This window comes from Diadema antillarum, unplaced genomic scaffold (assembly GCF_040938485.1).
Source record: "Diadema antillarum isolate AM-2024a unplaced genomic scaffold, OU_Dant_1.0 seq00000376_RagTag, whole genome shotgun sequence".
Lineage (NCBI taxonomy): Eukaryota > Metazoa > Echinodermata > Echinoidea > Diadematoida > Diadematidae > Diadema > Diadema antillarum.
In genome coordinates, this window is record NW_027271375.1 from 1,352,374 (window position 1) to 1,366,776 (window position 14,403).

At 39.5% G+C, this 14,403-nt stretch overlaps 2 protein-coding genes across 2 annotated transcripts in view; one reads left to right on the forward strand and one right to left on the reverse strand.

Moving 5' to 3' along the window:
• The window catches only part of LOC139731514 (uncharacterized), a 49,766-nt gene extending 47,001 nt beyond the window's left edge, over positions 1-2,765 (reverse strand). The window contains exon 1 of the mRNA XM_071642398.1: positions 2,729-2,765. Coding sequence (XP_071498499.1) covers positions 2,729-2,755 — 27 coding nt within the window. The 5' untranslated portion in view covers positions 2,756-2,765. The remainder of the gene's footprint in view (positions 1-2,728) is intronic.
• A 317-nt stretch (positions 2,766-3,082) lies between these two features.
• On the forward strand, positions 3,083-10,361 carry LOC139731493 (glutathione S-transferase P-like). Its single transcript, XM_071642377.1, has 5 exons — positions 3,083-3,186; positions 4,713-4,933; positions 5,521-5,655; positions 7,177-7,313; positions 9,410-10,361. Exons 1-5 carry the CDS (start codon positions 3,104-3,106, stop codon positions 9,671-9,673), a joined length of 840 nt encoding a protein of 279 aa, XP_071498478.1. The 5' UTR covers positions 3,083-3,103; the 3' UTR covers positions 9,674-10,361.
• The last annotated feature ends 4,042 nt before the right edge of the window (positions 10,362-14,403 follow it).

The following is a 14,403-nucleotide window of genomic DNA, read 5'->3' on the forward strand; positions in this document are numbered from 1 at the left end:
ATTGGGCTTTTAGCTTTTTGAGAGATAACAAGGAAACACTTATGAAATAGTACAGAGCATACCATTTTAAGAGGAATTCAAAGTTTCTTCGATGAAAATCGGGTTTGGCACGACTGAAACATCCAAAAACAAAGTAAAACAAAGCGATCGTAAAAAAGTGTAGGTCCCACACTTATTAGAATCGCTCTGTATTGGATATCTCAGCCATTTCAAAACCAATTTTCATCAAATAAACGTTGAATTCCTCTTGGAATTACATGCTCTTTCATATTTCATAAGAGGTTTCTCATTATCTCACCAAAAAATGTTAGAAACCTGAAATTAGGTCTCCACCAAAACTATATGATCCCTTTAACGGATTGGGATGAAACTTGCAGGAAAAGTTGAGAATGACACTAGTAACAAACGATTAACTTTTGGTAGTGATCCGAGAATTTTGGGGGAATCTATTAAGGATTTTTTATATTTTGGCAGGTACATTGTATGGTCAAAGAACTTGGGAGTTCAGGCTGCACGTATTTGAGGTGTGCATGCATGCACTAAAGTGCGTGCTCTAGTTTCTGCTAGGGCGAGGCGCCGTGCAGCTGAGGGTTTATGATGCAACAATGGCTTCTATATTGGGAAATCGGGCGACTTTCATCACACAATGCTATACGTACACGGTATGGGTGGAAATCACTGATATCTCTGGAAGGACAAGATCAATGGTGGAAATGAGCTGCATACTTGGCAGAGGTCTGCGCTCTCAGAGTGCTTTTCTAGTTTTTTAAAACTATTGTTCACACTGAGTATATGTAACATTCATAAACAATATTTAACATTGATTACACTTATTAACAATTTCATGTTGGTTATTCCTATTGTAACTCACATATGAAGTATTTTTGAAGCACTAAAGCTGTTTTTTTTTTCCATTGATCTGCAAATGGTAGCAATGTGCCTGTCACAGCATTGAAATGTCAGCTAAAGCCTAACACAATCATACTTGTGGAAGACAATAGAAATCTAGAATGTTTTGCTTCTGATTGGCCTGGCTTGCACACACTTGTCTTCACACTCAAAGATTCAATTAATCAGTAATAACAATGAATAATGGCTCAGCTGTCTAGATTCACATTCATTCATTCAACACTCAATCCATTTTAATACAATAGTACTGCATATCATCAACAAAGGGGATACAACTCACATAGAACAAGTAGGGTCTACATTGTAACCACTTAGTTCCATGTCACACTCATCATAGTGATGAAAATTTCACATCACGTGTTGAATATTGTCCATATAAAATCATATCACTGCTTAACAAGAGCCACTAAACAGGGATATCTACTCAGTAAGCTAGTTCACGTAACTGAACTGTATTAGAAACTACAACATGTGTTATCACACATAATCTAGTCTGAGGAGAGAAAATGCTACCCGCCACAATGGTCCAAACAAAGACTGGTGAAAGAGGTTTTGTTTGGACCTAGCTACACGCAGCCGCTGTAGGGACAGCGGCTGCACCTCCATTCCTTCGCAGACGTCGTTTTTCAGTGTGGTTGTGCGACTCCTTCATGAATATCTTTTATTAATCGTGGAAAACTAAAATACAAGGAATTATCGTAATCTATGATAATCATTCAATAATCGGTACGCGATTTTTTGTTTAATTACGTCAAAAACTCACCGAAATCTGTGGCTGAAATCAGGTCTGTAAACGTCCTTATTGCTTCACTCCTGATCTGCGTGTTATTTGAATGGCATTCACTCTCGTATACTACAACGTACAACGTAGGTAGTCGGAGAGGCGCCCTCTAGCTCTCCGACTACCTACATTGTACGTTATAGTACAGTATACGAGAGTGAATGCCATTCAAATAACACGCAGATGAGGAGTGAAGCAATAAGGACGTTTACAGACCTGATTTCAGCCACAGACTTCGGTGAGTTTTTGACGTAATTAAACAAAAAATCGCGTACCGATTATTGAATGATTATCATAGATTACGATAATTCCTTGTATTTTAGTTTTCCACGATTAATAAAGATATTCATGAAGGAGTCGCACAACCACACTGAAAAGTGACAACGTCTGCGAGGGAATAGAGGTGCAGCCGCGTCGCTTCGCGACAGCGGCTGCGTGTAGTTAGTTTGGACCATGAGAGACATGACACTCAATCAAACTCTCAACATGATTTTCAGAAGGCGCTCTTTCAATTCCACGACCATCACAGTGATCCAGATGCTAGAAGATTATTCCCTTGTTATGGTGGCTATTAACCTGCACTAATATCAAGAGGTTTGGTTAACTTCAAATATCATAATCATGGGTGGGTGTGGCAGTTTTTGATACACTGTCACTGAGTTGGGGACAACGGGCGGGATCGCATGGGCGGGTCTGCGATGTTCGCCTCCACCTCGCGTGAGTATGGTGGTGGTGGGGGTGCACTGCGACCGGGCACTGATGATGACAAGCGGCGATGCGGTGGGGCTGTGCCCCGTCACAGAGACCATTTGTGACCGTGCTCATTGAAATGTCAGCTAAAGACAGCTAATTAATTGATGTCACATACAGCGCGGTAACTGAAGATATAAGCCACATTCACACAAATAAAGCTGGGTTTGTCAGAAAATTTTTTGAACAAACATATGAATCACAATACGGGTAAGTATGATTTTCCTTGAGAAGTATTAAAACCCCACATTTATAGTAAAAAAAACGGTTGAAAACTACAATTCTTACCTGGCTGATAGAGGGAAGAGCAGCCATCTTGCTTGATGTCAGCGAAGTTTGTCACTAGCGCCAGCTACCGTTGAGCATAAGTAATGCTCTAACTTGCGTCTCGATCGCAGTCGTCAACCACGGCGGCAGAACTCAAGTACGCGGAGACGTACGTACGCCAGCAGGGCGTACGATGGCAAATTGGCACGGAGGCGTTGCGGCCGATCTCACCCCAACGGCTAGCCCCGATGCACGTACGTCGGCAAACGGCGCGCCGCGCGACGGCTGCTTGTTCAATCGGGCAACGCTACGTGGCTTAGAGCTGAAGACACACTGGTCAGGAGAAAAATACTGACATTTTTTAGATTTTTCTCAATTCGGCTTTCAACGATCAAAATGGATGCTCTTCAGTTTGGCGCAGTGATAGTAGCTGCTTTGTGTACGATTTATTTCACTGGAAAAACTGGAGTGGTTATGCGGTAAGCGTGTGAAAGATCATCCACATTAAACTTTACCACCTCCCTGCCATATGCCCTCTGGCCCCTGGTTCTATGGGTGATGGGCAGGCGCAAGGCGATGGGAGGGACTAGCGTTTGTTTACAACTTTAACTAGTTTGAGACCACAAGCGCGTAAGCGAGCATGCATGTAGTATTAAACACTTGAAACATTGTATGTAAGTGAATTTACTGGGTACAGCTAGCAGTATAAAGTTAACTGTAGAAAAGTACATTTAAAAACGGAGGAACTGTTTTGTTGGTAACTCATGATTTAAAGGGACCCAGCCCAGCCAGTAGTAACACTAAAATTACTCAGTATAGTGAGGTGCCCGCACCTCGTCAGGGGCCCGAATACCGTCGCCCCGCTTAAAATTGTTTTAAGCGCACTAAACAAAAATTTATGCCCGGGACTGTGTTCAGTATGCTTGAAACTTGGCAGGGCTACCACAACCAAGCAAATTTTGGTGAAAACCGAACAGTTTTTCGCAAAAATTGGAAATTTTAATCGGAATAGGACCCTACGACTACATTTTATAAGTATCACCACTGTCCCTGCACGCATCTTTTACGTGTATGTCTATGGGAGCATCACGGTCACCCGCACACGTCTTTTACGTGCTTTGTCTATGGGAGCGCGGGTGACGAGTTGGGGGCCCCTTCCTTAGCGCGCAACTTTTTCGCATCGTTCGCGTTTGACGACGATGCTCTGCAAATTTTCGATATCGATCAGTGAGCTTGTGATTCCAATGGAATTTTCAGCATTTTTCCTGTATGTGACTTGGATTTCAAAGAATTTCAGTGGCGAAATGTGATTCAAATATGCGCAAACATTAACTATGACGAGGTGCGGGTCACCCAAGTATACTAGGGCTAGGCCTACGGACTATTCAGTACCGGTATTCTGTAATAAATACAGAACTGGTTGAGGTGAAAATTCAACTTGTAACTTTTTGCGAGATATTTATAAACCACTCTATGAAATGTTAACAATTCTAAGCATGCTAAGGGGAATCAAAAGTTTATTTGATGAAAATTGGTTTTGAGATGGCTGAAGCCTGAGATATCTAAAATTAAAAACAAGGTAAAACAAAGAGATCCTATACAAGTTGTGGCATGTCAATTTTATGATCACCTTTTTGGATATCTCAACCATTTTAAGACCAATTTTAATTAAATAAACCTTGAATCCTTCTTGAAATTACATGCTCTTGCGTTTTGTATAAGAGGTTTGTCATTTCACCAAACAAATGTTATGAACCTAAATCCTCACCTCAACCAGTCGGACTGTACAGTCCCTTTAATCCTCTGTAGACTCGGTCTACAATATACTTGAAGGAAATTGATTATTAAATTTCATCAAGCAATATAGAGTGAAAATTAAACCTTTCTTAATTATTGTTCATGTTAATTCATGTGGAAGTTACTACTAATACTAATGATGAGAGAGGGTTTTATCCAACAGTTCTCATGGGAGAGTATGGTACATTTTGCTGCTTTGAATGCACAGAAAATTCCAGGAGCTTGCAACAGGGAAGGCAGGGTGTGCTCCAGTAGCCGATGTGGGATTTGTCACCATCCACTACTTTGCGGGCCGAGGAAGGGCAGAGGCCATCCGATTTCTGCTGGAGCAAGCTGGTGTGCCGTACAACCAGACCGATTTCACGCGTGAAACTTGGCCAGAAGCCAAACGCCTAGGCATAGAGCGGGGACTCTACACCTATGGCCAAGGTACCAAAATGTCAGTACAGTAACTGTCAGGCAGAATAGAGTACAATATGTGCTGCCATAGCCTCTCACTACCATGGATCCGCCCCTGGACAACCTCCCCTGGTTCTGGACCGGGTGTTTATTATGAACGCACCCGGTTCCAACGCAAGCTGTACCCAAACAAAAGATGGACATCATCACTTTAGTGTTCTATACCCTATGCTTGACAACAGCATGAATGCTAGGATCATTTGACAATGTATCGATGGCATGTGATTTGTTTGAAACCTAGGGACACTTTGATCAGTAGAACTTTTTTTTTAAATCTAGTGACAGAATTGGGCTAGAGATGTGATTAGTGTTTTGTGTTCTATGAATTAGCCTTGTGCCTGATGAATGAAGGCTGTACATCTAATGATTTCTGAAAGCACATTACAGTAACTGATACAAAATTGTTTGAGTACAACCTGATATTTTCTCTCTTCAACGCAGGGAGAATACTTGGCACTTGTAACATGCAATGTTTAATCAACGGAGTATTTGACAAAAAAAAATCAAACATCGGTGATGATAGATTGTAACACACATCTTTTGTACGTTTTACTCAGTCCCAGCCATTGTGACTTCATCAGGAGTTTCCATGGTACAGCAGCAGGCTATACTTCACTACATCGGTCGCTCAACGGGAATGGACTGTGACTGCGATAATCTTCATTACTGCACTGTACTGGCATTGGGAGTTGGTATGTGGTTGCGTACTAAACAGAAAGGCAGGCCGCCAGTGCTGTTATATTCCGGATACATAATCTTCAATTCTTGTATGGTGTCCCTCTTGTTTTGTTTTCAATTTTTGGTTTGTTATTTTTTAAAAAGATAGTCTTGTATTTCAAACTTGTGAATATTTTAAGGGCAGATTTTTCAAGTGGTTCATTTCCATCATTTTCATTACATTGCTAATTCATTCAATTGTACAAAAAGAAGACAGCTGACATGCAAAGAAAAGTTTTTGTCAGACTGCCACCCAAATTTAGATTGAAAGATGATTCTGTCTTATTTGTTGTAGCAAGTTTGAATGGATAAATGAATTTATTTCTATTTGATACCACAAGGCATGGCACACTGTAACTACAAAATAATTGTTACGATCTTTGTTCACAAAGTAAAATGCCAGTGCTGTGCCATTGTAAACCATGTTTGGGATTAATGGTGTTGGTGCCAGTTATATGGCATAGTCTTGGTGGCAGCCTTATTCTATTTTGATTCAGTAAGATGGGACCAGTAGGGAGTTTCAATTACACATCTTGTGTTGTAAGGCAGATCTATCCAAAGGGAGGTTGATGATGGTACAGTATTCATCGCATAATCGGGACAGGTTGGGAGTAGCAAACAAGGCCCCTTTAAGCGAGGTTCCCGATTATCAGATGCCCGATTATGCGATGAATACTGTATCATAACTTTGTCCACTGAGAATCAGAACTACACTAACTCCATCTGTAGGCATGGCACAGTGGTGTTAGCACTTCTTGATCTGTGGTTTACAGCTGATAACTCTGAAGTGGATGAAAATTTGCGATGATGGTGCTTTGATTTGTGTTTTGAAATGAGTTTGAAGCAAATCTAGGATTGGCAGATTGTAAGCCACTGATATTAGAGAATACAAATTATCCATGAATCCACACAAAATAGTGTGAAATAAAGATTATATAGATGGAAGTCTGTATTATATCGAAGTGTATGTTGTGTGATAATATCCTCTTTGTTGCCCATGATGTGGGAATCTATTCCTTCGCTCATAAAATTTTGTGTATGGGCAGAGTGCCCTAATGCTGAAAGTGAGTTGCCTAGGTTACCGTACTGTTTAAGGAACTGAAGAGTCGCTCACACACTAAGCCGGTTTGACCAGATTTTGCCTTTAATTATTCACAGGTTTTACTGCCTCAACTGTAAGAGCAGACACCCCAAGACAAAAAAAAAAAAGATTAAAAAAAAGAAAGTATGTATGCCCACATTTGTAGGATTATCATTCTGATATCAATTAATGAGTGAAAAAAATGAGCAAAGAAAGTGGGATCAATCCCATTTTCCTTGCTCAATTTTTCACTTATGAATTCTATACATTTCTGATCAGTTTCCCTTATCAGTTTGCTTTTACTGATATTAATTATTAAGATTGAATAAGATGAAGGTACAAATTTTCAGTCTTAAATGACGCACCTGTAAACTACATCAACAACAGTGTAGCTCTTCTGCTTCTTGTTCTCCAGAGGATGCAAAGAGCAAGCTGTCCAAGCTGATCTACGACCCAGCATTCTCTGTGGAAATGAGGGACACATACCTCCAGGAGACTGCACCCCTCTGGCTAGGATATTTCGAGAAAATTGCTCCCTCTATCACCGCACAGGTAAATACTAAGCTACTAATTACGCTACGGGTTACAGCTAAAGAAAATATGAAGAGAATTCCATGCAATTTCCTTTTTTGAAATGAAAAGTACGCATTCCCTGAATTTGCTGTTGACATAGTTAAAACTTAAGGGTTATGGCGATTCCCCTGCTTTCTGAAATAGATGAGTCAAGTGCTCTTTCATTATGGTAGAAGAGGGAAAATATGTTGAATTTTCTTTATAGCTTCTCTCTGTCAATGTCCATTACTCAGCATTACAAAATGTTGCAGTCTTTTCATCATGCAATGGCTGCACCAAAAATTTAGAAATTCATTACTTTTCAAGGGATAGCCAATTTTCCTCAAACTTTGCTCAGTTGTTCTGTTTATGTTGCTGCATTCCCTCAATCCATATATTCAGATTTCATTCTGCTTCAAATAAGTTCATGCTGGTGTGCAGCTGCCGGAAAAAATCTTCAGTTGATTTTAAGGGGACCAAATTGTGATTCAACTTTTAATCCCTCGGGTCATATTGCATTAATGACTCAGTGCGATAGTAAGTGATATTCTAACTGCAGTCGGGCACAGGGTTAAGAAGTAGACAGTTTCAAAACTGAGAGTTTGTTGTAATAGTAGTGTTGCTGTTATTAAATGTTAGCATCTGTCTACATTTTCTTTGGAAGATTTTCCAATTTTCCTTATTTCCTGTGGCATTTATTGTCTGACATGCTAGATCGTGTGACTGCTTATTCTGTCCTTGTTTATACTTTTAAACCCCCCCCCCCCCCCCCAAAAAAAGGGGGGAAATAAGATAAAGGAAATATTATTAGAAATACTTTTTTTGGTGATGACTGCACATTTCATCTGAGCTGGAACCTGACACATGCTTTGTAATCCAGTTGCATCCTGTGTTTAAATCCTGTGAACACTAGAACGGTTTGCAGATTATTGTTACTATATTTGGTTGTTTGTTTGCTTCCTCCCCCCCCCCCCCCCCACCACTTCATGCAATGAAAACAGCCACAAAAAGAAAATCACGGTATATCTTCAAAATATACTGTTGCTGTTTGTGTGGAGATAATTTGGTAGACTCTACATACAAACAGCAACTGTTTGAAATAATGTCCGGTTGGATCAAACAGACTGTAGCTTTTAGTAGGCTTTTAGTTGAGTAGGTAAGAAAGTATACTGTGAAAAAAAAAAAACATACTTTAAGGATTATGGAAGTAGTAAAGTCCTTTTCTGTGTTGATTTTGTATTAATGTTAACATTCTACTTACTGTTAATGCGGACAAATATGAAAATAGAATTTCACTAAATTGTCAGTTATTTCTGCCGTGTGCACAGTTACATATAGAGACCCAGTACTGTGGGGATCTACGGGTAGCCCGATTCATTCGCTGCCCACTAGAGGTACATTCGAAAACCACGAATAGCACTGGTCAGCTAATATGTGCATTGCAGCTTACACAATATTATGGTCAACTCTAGTCAAGATTCTTCGGCTGTGAGTGTGCTTTCACAGATATCAGTGCTGAAGCTGTACACAATTTTTTACAGGGATTCTCAGATAGCCAGGCCAGCCTTCCCACCCTATGGTATCCCACCTACCAGTTCTTTAAAGGGATGGTACTGTATTGGTGGAGATGAGAATTGGGCTTTTAAGTTTTTGCATGATACCAAGAAAACACTTGTGAAATAGTACAGAGCATTCCATTTTAAGAGGAATTCAAAGTTTGTTTGATGAAATTTGGGTTTGGAATGACTGAAACATCCAAAAACAAAGTAAAACAAAGCGATCGTAATGAAGTGTGGGTCCCACACCTTATTAGAGTCGCTCTGTTTTGGATATCTCAGCCATTTCAAAACCAATTTTCATCAAAAAAAACGTTGAATTCCTCATGGAATTACATGCTCTTTCATATTTCATAAGAGGTTTCTCATTATCTCACCAAAAAATGTTAGAAACCTAAAATTAGGTCTCAACCAAAACTATACGATCCCTTTAAGATGTCATCACTCTGATTTTGAAGAATTACTAATGATATGTGAAAACAGGGCATCATCATCAAAGTTATAATCACACCATTCATTTTGTTGTTGTTTCTTGTTCAGCAAAATCAGTTCTTTGTGACTGACCGTCTTACATGGGTGGACTTCCTGATATTCGACCTGCTGGATGTCAACATGGAGTTTGGCATGCTAGACGTGGGCCGCCCTCCTGTGGTCATTCTTGACCAGTTCCCCAAGCTGCAGTCCTACTACAACCACATCAGGGCGCTGCCAAAGATTTCAGCCTACATGTCGAGCCCAGGGAGGGCGCCCTACAAGATCCCCTACATGCCCACCACAGTGAACGGTTCTTCAAAGCAGATGTAACGGCAGCTTGCATATTTGATTGTGTTGCCGAATCCATTGCTACAAGGTGCCTATAGATATTCAGTGATGGCAAACTGTGTTTGTAAATGAAGATTTTTGCTTTGGTGAATAGATATTTGGCAAAATTCATACTATCCTCTGAAATTTGGACATGAACTGCAATATGACAAATAACCAGAGTACATCCAGACATTGCAAACACAGTGATGCCTGCAACTAAGATTGATATCTTGTGTATACAATAGTTTCAGCAAAGCAAAGAAGAGTTTTTTCATTCTGATTCTTTTTTCTTCACCGTAGCTCAGTAAATACCAAAAATATGACATTTTGTTGCTCTGCTATGAATTGCTAACTTGTTTTAGTGAATGGCTTGTGAAATATAACACTTTTCAACGAACAAAACAAATACTGAAGAAAGTATGTCAGAAAGTAATATTTTGTATAGGTAATGTTGCTGATATGCAAAGTACTTTTACCATTCAGCCATAGCTTTAGATGTGTAATTGTCTTAAGAAAAGTTTATAGCTTTTTGAAATCAGAGTGCAATGATTCATCGTACGGCTACAACTTTTTCACACAAAGGCCAAAATTGAGTCTGAAATATATCCTCTTCTGAAGGAGAAACACAGAACAAAACAGACTTCATTTATGATGAAGTCTGTCAGTTATTCTGTTTGATTTAGCAGCTGACAAGCCTGTTATTGTAGTTTGTTGTAAGGTTCAGCAAATTTTATGGACGATTGTGACTTCAACAGTTGCATACTTTTCCATAATTTATGTACTTTCTGATTGTAGAACATGCGTACAGCATTGATCATGAAGCTTTTGATTGTGAGTCAAGTAACTTCAAATAATAAAGACATCATTCAAATGTTTTGATTTGACACAGGACAAATTTTTGATAGAAATCTAAAGATTTTGTTTGATTTATGATTTTTATAACAAATAGGTTTTCCTAATCCGTAAATGAATGATCATGACAGTGAATGATTGTCAGTTTGTCAACCATGAGTCTTTCAGTCTTACCTGTGTTTATTATCTTACATTATGCCGCATGTGATTGTTCAGCTGTTTCCTTTTGTGTATGACACTACATAATATTGTGTAGTAGATCAGAACATTGTCACAGCAGGGATGGCTGTCATGTTGAAGAAAGCTCCTAAAACAAAGGAGTTGGCTTAGTTCCATTAGTAGCCTTTGCTGTTCTATGAGAAGCTAAACTTGCCCAACCTCCCTCTTTTGTTTGTTCACCCCTTCCCCCCCCCCCCCCTTACCTGTTGTTGTTGGTTTTTTTTACTCCCTGCTTGATACCTTTAATACCTACCCCCTTTTGTTTTTGCACTATGTCCCCAACCCCTCCCAGACAGTGTATGTTTTGTAATATCTCTAGTCCATATGTGTCTGCTTAACCTGTACCAGAATGTTTGTCATTTTGCCTCTGACAAAGATTCTGCTAGGATGGAAATCTTTTGACTCCACAAAGAACTGTGAAATATGGCATGATCAGAGCTTATCTGACCAGGACCTTCAGAAAAAGAAAGAAAAAAGATCATGGGGTGGTTTTTTTTTTTTTTTTTTTTGGTCATTATAATAAGGTTCCCCTGTATATGTGCCTAGTTCCTGGAATGCCTGTTTCAGATTAGTAGTATGTAGTATCTTGGAATGACACTGGCATAGCACATTGAAGTATATCGAAGTGCTTATAGAAATGAATGTTTACAAAATGGCAATCATTATCCCTATTTTCATCATTTTTTTAAAGATAGCACATGATTATTGATTGGTGTTCCCTTTTCAACTTTGTTACAATTCAACTGAATATGATTCATTTTTTAAATGTGATTTATGTGCTTTTTGTATATTCAGTGAGTGTCATCATTAAAGATTGTCTTATTTGAGAGTTGTGGACATGTTAGTATACAGTCAAACCTGTCTATAGCGGCCACCCAAGGGAAACGGAAAAAGTGGCCGTTATAGACAGGTGGCCGCTATAAACAGGTAATCAAACTTTTTTTGCGTTGCTTACATGCACATCATGTATCACCATTGTTTCCGTACATGAACTTGTATGTGTGTACTAATGCACACACCGTGTGTTTCATGCATTTAACAATGCCGGTGTATAGGAAATTGTTGCACAGTAGACTTAGTATGTGTATTGTCGTGAAGAAAGCTTAACACTAGTGCATTTTATGACTGAATGGGGGATGAATGCAGCGGTGGCGATCACTGAACGTTGTCCGCATGGGCTACAAAGCAGAAAAACATGTTAATTTATCGGCTCGGCTACGGCTCCATTGGGTTTTTGGCTGCTATAGACAGGTTAAACTCTACCGCGGGAAACAAAATTTGTGACCGCTGGCCGCGTTAGAGAGGTGGCCGCTATACACAGGGTCTTTAACAGGGCTTTCTCTCGGGGGGATTTTTCAGTGGCCGCTATAGCCAGGTGGCCGCTAAGGCAGGTTTGACTATATGTATGTACAATGTGATTGTATTCAGTACTTCGTAATTATGATGCTTTGTAAGCTGACTCAGTGGTGAAATAAAAGACTGAAAATCAGCTGTTATCTTGTACCTTGTGATGTATTTCAGTTATACAGGGAAAAAGTTATAATTTTCCATTACATCATTTAGCTGTTTTTTCTTTTCTGTGCATTTACAACAAAAAGCCAGTTATAACGAGGTGGAATTGGGAGTCCCAGTGACCTTCTTATAACTGTTTGCCTGTACGCTAGTTGCTGTGTCAAATGTCAGCGTTGGATGTGGTGATACTGTATCAGGTCAGTCAAGATTTGGTGAATTGTAGTGAAAAAAGGCACTGCTCAGGTAGATTGTGTGTGTGTGTTTGTTTGTTTGTTTGTTTGTTTGTTTGTTTTGGGTTTTGTGTGTGTGTGTGTGTGTGTGTGTGTGTGTGTGTGTGTGTGTGTGTTTGTATGTATGTGTGTGGGTTGTTATTTCAGTTTGCATTAGAGCTGCCTACAAACTCTTTCATAGTGCTTTCTAAAGAGCAGGGCAAAGACAAAGTGAAATTAATTTGCCACAGCAGCACCTAAAGAATAGACACTCTGATCTGATGTTATTCTCACAAACATTTGATATCCACTTTAGGATTTCTTATTAATTTTTCTTTCTTCCTTTCTTATGATATGACTGATTGACCAATTGATCTATATATTAACTTAATTCTTGTGTTTATTTAATATGTAGTGACACTTCTTTTCATCACAATTACAAAGTACAACATACATGCAACATTATTTTCTTCAAAAAGTTTTCACAAAACAGTGTTTTTTCTGTGTTCAAACCATGAGTCAATCTTTAACCTTGTGCTTTTGTTGATATATTCTCTTTATTTACTAGAATACTTCTCTCACAAAGAAGTAGGGGCCTACTAGTATTATACGTTTGTACCTGTTCATCTTGAGGTTCTGAATACAAGTGAAGAGTTTGTTTGCAAAAACCGATAAGTCCATTTTTGAAGATTTTGAAGTACAGTCTCTGTCATAAAGTACAAAATAATACCTTTTAAATGATATATTGGTCACTACATATAAAGGTATATTTTTGAAGTTATGGTCAAAAGAAGCAAAAATTTTCTTATTATTCTCTTTATTTTTCTTGACCTTTAATCGCAAATATCTCCATTTGACAAATATGGACTTTTCGGTTTTTGCAAACAAACTCTTCAAGTGTACATGTATTAATCTTTTCCCCTTTGTTTGATGCATGTAGGCCTATATCATATACAAGGGATTCTCACTGTAACCAAGACCTAAAAAAAAAAAAAATGTCTACTACCTCGGTATTATTTTTCTCACTCTCAGGATACAAAAACAGAGATTTAAAGAGTTTAGACCTCTAAATAATCACCTTGTTGTATGAGGGGTTTGCTAAGTCCGACATCTTAAGAGACTCCAACTCTCCCGCTTTCGACGGGAGATCTCCCGCCGAAAGCCCATTTTTTGCAAAATCTCTCGTTCTCCCGCTTGAGATTTACTTTCTCCCGCCCTGGCTCCGTGTCTCCCGCTTGAAATGATTTCTTACTTACAGTGTAGTTTCATCGTATGTAGAAAAATAAGCCTTAGATAGCACGAGAGAGCATCTAGAGCTCCCAGGGCCTTTAAGCGGGCCCTGGACCCCGGCTGCAAGGAACTTTGCCCTTTGCGCTCGTGATGTGCACTTTGCGCACATCAAGTTGGAGTCTCCCGTTTGCTAGGGGTTTCAGGCGGGAGAATCTCCAGATCGGGGGGGGGGGGGTGTTTCATCAACGTTTGTCAGCGCTGAGAATTTCAGCAAAATCCTTGATTTTGATTGGCTGAGATGCTCTGGTCACTGACTGTTACTATGGTGATTCAAGTTGTCAGCGCTGACAAACGTTGATGAAACACCCCCCAGAAGGTGCTTGGGGCTGGAGTCTCTGCATCTTTTTTTGACAAGGTTCCGCTGTATCTCGTTTGGTTGAATCCAAAACGACAAAAACCTCAGAGGGGTGTTTCATCAACGTTTGTCAGCGCTGACAATTTCAGCAAAATCCTTGGTTTTGATTGGATGAGATATGCTCTGGTCACTGACTGTTACTATGGTGATTGTCCGCGATGACAACGTTGATGAAACACCCTCCCTGATACTGGTATGTTATTCCAAGGAGGTTTAAGAGATGGAGTTCCAACTGGCTGTAATTATTCAAACAGTTGTCACTTTTCTATTGATGTATAGATACAAAAGAATTC

Excerpts from the sequence above, each read along its gene's own strand:
- LOC139731493 (XM_071642377.1), top strand. The coding sequence starts at position 3,104 with ATGGATGCTCTTCAGTTTGGCGCAGTGATAGTAGCTGCTTTGTGTACG. Across the intron at positions 3,187-4,712 it reads AAAACTGGAGTGGTTATGCG|AAAATTCCAGGAGCTTGCAA; the intron begins GTAAGCGTGTGA and ends TTGAATGCACAG. Across the intron at positions 5,656-7,176 it reads TGTACTGGCATTGGGAGTTG|AGGATGCAAAGAGCAAGCTG; the intron begins GTATGTGGTTGC and ends CTTGTTCTCCAG.